Raw genomic sequence first — 4,711 nt, 5'->3', positions numbered from 1 at the left:
GGAAAAGTGGGAATATTCAATAGCAGCAAGGATTGGAGGTAGACCCGTTGTGGGTACTGAAAAAGTGTTTGGAAAAAATTAAAAAGAATTGTAAATGAATATATCTAAAATATGTAAAAAAAAAATTCTGGAAGAGGAAATCACTTGCCTACTCTTGCCCACAAACCCAATTTCCTCGATCCCATTTATGTAATGTGTAGCGATAACATTTCAGGTCTATTAGTGACTACATATTGTTATTGTAGCTGAGATAGTGTGGTTAATATTGACTAATATATTGTGGTTAATGATGGTTAATACTATATCTAAAATATTATTTTAAAAAAATCACAGAGATGGGAAAAGAGGGAAGGGGGGGAGATACAATGGGATGAGGAGGACGTTATGGAGTTAAGAGTGTTTTCCTGGGTTCAGACCTGGCTGACCCACCACTGTTTATAGTGTCTCTGAGAATCTCCAAAGGCCTCCTTATGACTCTAAGGAGCATTTGTCAAAGGACCAGTATAGAGACCATTGCTACAATCTGGCTATGCTTGGGCACTGCTGCTACTGATGACCATCAATACTAATAACCAGTTTCTGTCAGATAGCCACAGAGAGTCGCTATCAATACCCACAGCCAATCATCATACACAGATACCCATAGGTGAGTGATATTATCTTACTGCTACCATGACTAAAAGTCCTCCATCTAAACTATGGTCTAGTTGGAGATATGGGGGAGAGGGATGAGGGGATGGGAGGGGAGAACTGGTCGAGAGGGGGATTTAGCACCAATCCAGGAATTCATGAGAACTATATCATTCCTGGTCACTTCAGGATTAAGAGAAAGGCCTAGGGGTGTGGCAGAGGGAAGCTGAGGCCTAGCTGGCCTTGCCCCTAAGCCTCCTCCTTCAGGTTCCCCCCACCACTGATAATGGCAGGGGATGGGGAGTGTACCCTTCAGGCCATGGCTAGCTAACACTGACTAGCAGAGATTGCCATGACCTGGGACTAGTGTTCAAGGATATTGTGCCAGATCTAAGGCCAGAAATCCTTATCTATAACCAAAAACTGATAAGAGGAAGGAAGGGAAGGTGGGGTCCACTCCTCTTGACCAGTGGGCCCCATTACAGGACCCCACTAGGCCTCAGTTTCTGGCGGGCTAGGGCTACAGCGTAATAGCGCTGAAAACGAACCAGGAGCACGGGCACCAGCAAGACACCAGTGCACATGCCCACGGTGGCAGTGACAGCAGCCGTGAGCTGGCCCAGAGCAGAGAGCGGATAAATGTCTCCATAGCCAACAGTGGTGAGAGTTATAACAGTCCACCAGAGACATGTAAAGATGTCTCCAAAGTGGGGCTCACCCTGACCTGGGGTGGACATGCCCAAGAGCTCCCCGTACAGGAAGAGCAAGCCAAAGAACAAGATCTCGGCCACCCAAATCAGGAGAAAGGCACACACCTCCTTCCAAGAAGAATGAAGGGTATGAACCAGGACTCTCATGGCCAGGGACTTCTCAAGGAAGCCCAGGAGACGAACCAGCTTGAGCACATAGAGAGAACGAATGGCCCCCAGTGTTAGGCTGAGACGGGGTTGCTGTTCAGCCTTGTCACCCACCATCAATTCCACTAGCACAGGGAACAGACAGAAAATGTCAGCCAGATTAAGAGGGCTACACAGGAAGCGCACCTTATCGGGGCAGGAAATGGCCCGCGCAAAGAGCTCAGTTGCAAACCAAAGGGCACAGAGAAGTTCCAGGTAGAGAAGGTGGGGGGCACGGCGGTAAACAAGACCATTGTTCTGCTGCTGCCGATGGTTCCCCCCCACCCCTACCCCGTGTCCCATAGGAGTGAAGTTGGCAGAGAAGTAATCCAGCTGGACCTCCGTCTCCTGGAAGAAGATGACCAGAGCACACACGGCAAAGAGTGTGGAGATCAGGGAAAGGCACTGGGGGAAAAGAGGCATGTTAGAAGTACCCCCATTTACCAGCCATCCCCACTTCTCTAGCTGGACCCCACCCTTCTTTGTCTCCTTTTTGGGATCCCCTCAAATTGTCCTAGGTGTCTGTAGATTCAGGGCCCAAGCACCAAGTCAAGTGTGTGGCCATTGCGGCAACTTGGCAGGGCCCTTCGGGACAAAGTGTCTAGCATGGCGCTACAACACTGTTAATAAGTTACCTTGGCCCCTAGGGAAGACTGGGGTTGGTCAAGAAGCACCCAGAGCCACGGCTTCCAAGCATTCCGCAGTCCCTGGCCTTCGATGGGGTTCAGCAGAAGGCGCTCATCCATGTGGGCATTCTCACAGGCCTCCCAAGACAGAAAGTCCTGGGTTCGGGTCTCCTTGCCACTCAGCTTGAGCCAGCAGCAAGGTGCCAGGGGCGCTTCCGCCAGGCCCCAATAAGCCAACTCCTCCTCTAGGACATCCCGACAAATGTTGGCAGGGCAGTGCAGCTGCCGAGTACGGTAGTAGCCCAGCACGTAGCCAAAGAGTTCAGGATTTCGGTCAAAGAAAAACTCTCGAACCGGTGGACCCTGAGCAGCTGGGGTGCCAGGCGCGGGTGGTTCGGTCAGCTTGTAGAGACGGGTGCCTGGAAAGGCCCGCACAGTGCTGATGTAGGTCTCATGGCGCATGCCCCCCACGTTCAGGATCAGTTTATCATCCAAGCCCTCCATGGCAAACTGTGAGCCTGCTTCTCGGCTGGCTCGGATCCGCTGGCAAGAGGAGGGATGACAGGGGTTAGGACGCGGTCCTCCTGCTCTCCTCTCCCCTCCCAGGCGTGGCCAGGGCAGGGAGAGGGCTGAGGGCCACAGAGGTGATGTGGCAGCCCAGGTACCCAAGGGAGGCTACCCCAGGCTGGGAGCTGGAGGCGTCTCTTCCTCCTGGGTCTTCGAGAATCAGGAGGACAGCCCGCTCTCAGATGTAGCCACAGTGACTAGCCAGAATCTCTCCTGGGCCCGGCAGTTCCAGGAGAAAAACCAGCCTAGCCTGCAAACAGATGTCTTTCAGGGGCTCTTAGGTGATGCCTGGTGACTCTGAGCAAACAACTGTGCCGTGGCATACAGCAGAGGAGTCACAGACAGGCAACCGCAGACTACACGGGCAGGATGGGGACAGGGGCGTCTCTTACTCCTCTGTCCACTGTGGAAACTTGGGGGGGAAGGGGGGGCGGGGGCGGGGGCAAAAAGAGAAGGTGCCAAGGGAGGCGAAGTGCAGGAAATGTGCAGTGAAGATGGGAGTGACAGAGGAAGCCGGAGGGCCTTAGAGATCCCTTGGCCTCCACAAGGAGTAGGAAGTGCCTGACTTGATAAACTGGCTGGGGGGTCGGCAGACCTGACAACGATGGTTTTTGACTGCGCCTCCCCTGGCACCTGGTCCCGGGCACTCGTCAGCAGCACCGACAGCACCGATAGCACCGGCAGCACCGGCAGCACCGACAGCACCGATAGCACCAAAAGCACCAGCAGCACCAGCAGCATCAGCAGCAGCGGAGTCCGTTGCTCTCTCCACCGGGCGCCCTAAAATCGCTTTGGGCTTAATGAGTTCCTTGCCTGGGAACAGAGAGGGATAAAGAGAGAGCAGGGGGGAGGGGGAGGGCAGAGGAGAGACAGAGGGTGGTAGGAGCACAGAAAGGCAAACCAAGGGGGTCAAAACACCTCCCCAGATCAACATTTCAGCGTCCCCAGACCCCCTGGTGGGCAGCCTGCTAGGGCCTCCCCTGTTTGTCCCTGAGGGCAAAAAGGGAAGACAGCACAGGCAACCCGCCTCCAGTCTGGGAACCTCACACCTCGCACCCCCACCTCCCACCCACCCACCCCCCACCTCTCAGCCAGGCTTTCCTCACTCACTTGGTTGTTTTGCGTGATCCACAAACACTGGCAGTGAAGGAACCAACGGCTGGCTGGGCGGCGGGGCTGGAGGTGGTGGGGCGGGTGGTGTAGCCCTCATTGCTTCCGCCTCCGGAGTTCTTGACTGCTCCTGCATGGAGAAATCTCAGGCCCCAGGACCAGGGTGTGCTCATGGAAGAGCTGGCGAGGAGCTGGGGTTTGCCAGGAGCCTCCCGTTCCCGCTGTGGCCCGAGGAGCAAGTGCTGAGAGGCAACAATCCGACTCGGGGCTATATGTGTTCCCGCCTGCTTGTTTAGGGAGGCCTTCCTGGCCCCCAGCCTGCAGGGAATCAGACAAGAGACCCTAGCCAACTTTGCTGCTCCTCCTTCCTCCCCCAGCTTAGTTCCAGCCCAGAGCGGAGGGAGGGGAGGAGGCAGCTGGAAGAAAAACAGGAAGTTAGGTGGTCAGGCTCCAGCCAAGAGGCCACCTCACACGACCAGTTAATATTTTGAACAACTTTCTCCCCCACCGCACCCCTGCCCAGCGTGACTCTAATTCCCCACCGTCCCCCCCAGATCCACTACAGTCCTCCTATCAGAAGCCTGAAAAGGAGCAAGGGATGTGGGGGGATGGGGAAGTGAGGAAAACAGCCTGGGAGGCCAGATGTGCTCTTGGCTGTATCCAGCTGTTTCTGCCCACTCATTTTTCTTTCTCTCTCTCTCTCTCTCTCCCTCCCTCCCTCTCTCTCTCTTCTTTCTTTCTTTCTTTCTTTCTTTTTCTTTCCTTCTTTTTTCCCCCCCCATTTGTTTTCTTCCCTTTTCTCCAGAGGCCCTGGTGCCAAGGATGGGAGTAGAAAGCAGAGAAAAGGAGGGGCAGAGAAACAAGCAGCCTCAGAGAAAAGCG

The 4,711-nt window shown here is 54.5% G+C and overlaps 1 protein-coding gene across 1 annotated transcript; it reads right to left on the bottom strand.

The window, feature by feature from the left end:
• Positions 1-661: 661 nt before the first annotated feature.
• On the bottom strand, positions 662-4,230 carry LOC149990445 (voltage-gated potassium channel KCNC1-like). The gene is made up of 4 exons (XM_090264434.1): positions 3,830-4,230; positions 3,315-3,532; positions 2,162-2,695; positions 662-1,931 (listed from the first exon to the last, which is right to left on the bottom strand). The coding sequence occupies exons 1-4, from the start codon at positions 3,963-3,965 to the stop codon at positions 1,110-1,112; spliced, it is 1,710 nt and encodes a 569-aa protein (XP_090120560.1). The 5' UTR covers positions 3,966-4,230; the 3' UTR covers positions 662-1,109.
• Positions 4,231-4,711: the final 481 nt, after the last annotated feature.

This window comes from Furipterus horrens, unplaced genomic scaffold (assembly GCF_987537825.1).
Source record: "Furipterus horrens unplaced genomic scaffold, mFurHor1.1.pri manual_scaffold_17, whole genome shotgun sequence".
NCBI lineage: Eukaryota > Metazoa > Chordata > Mammalia > Chiroptera > Furipteridae > Furipterus > Furipterus horrens.
Note: the sequence above shows the minus strand (reverse complement) of the source record. Positions and strands in the feature narration are given on the sequence as shown.

What these genes read in the sequence shown, in the direction of transcription:
- LOC149990445 (XM_090264434.1), bottom strand. Translation starts at nt 3,965, where the DNA reads ATGCAGGAGCAGTCAAGAACTCCGGAGGCGGAAGCAATGAGGGCTACA. An exon ending in TCAAAAACCATCGTTGTCAG is followed by an intron (nt 2,696 to 3,314) that starts GTCTGCCGACCC and finishes TCCTCTTGCCAG; the next exon opens with CGGATCCGAGCCAGCCGAGA. An exon ending in AGTCTTCCCTAGGGGCCAAG is followed by an intron (nt 1,932 to 2,161) that starts GTAACTTATTAA and finishes CTTTTCCCCCAG; the next exon opens with TGCCTTTCCCTGATCTCCAC.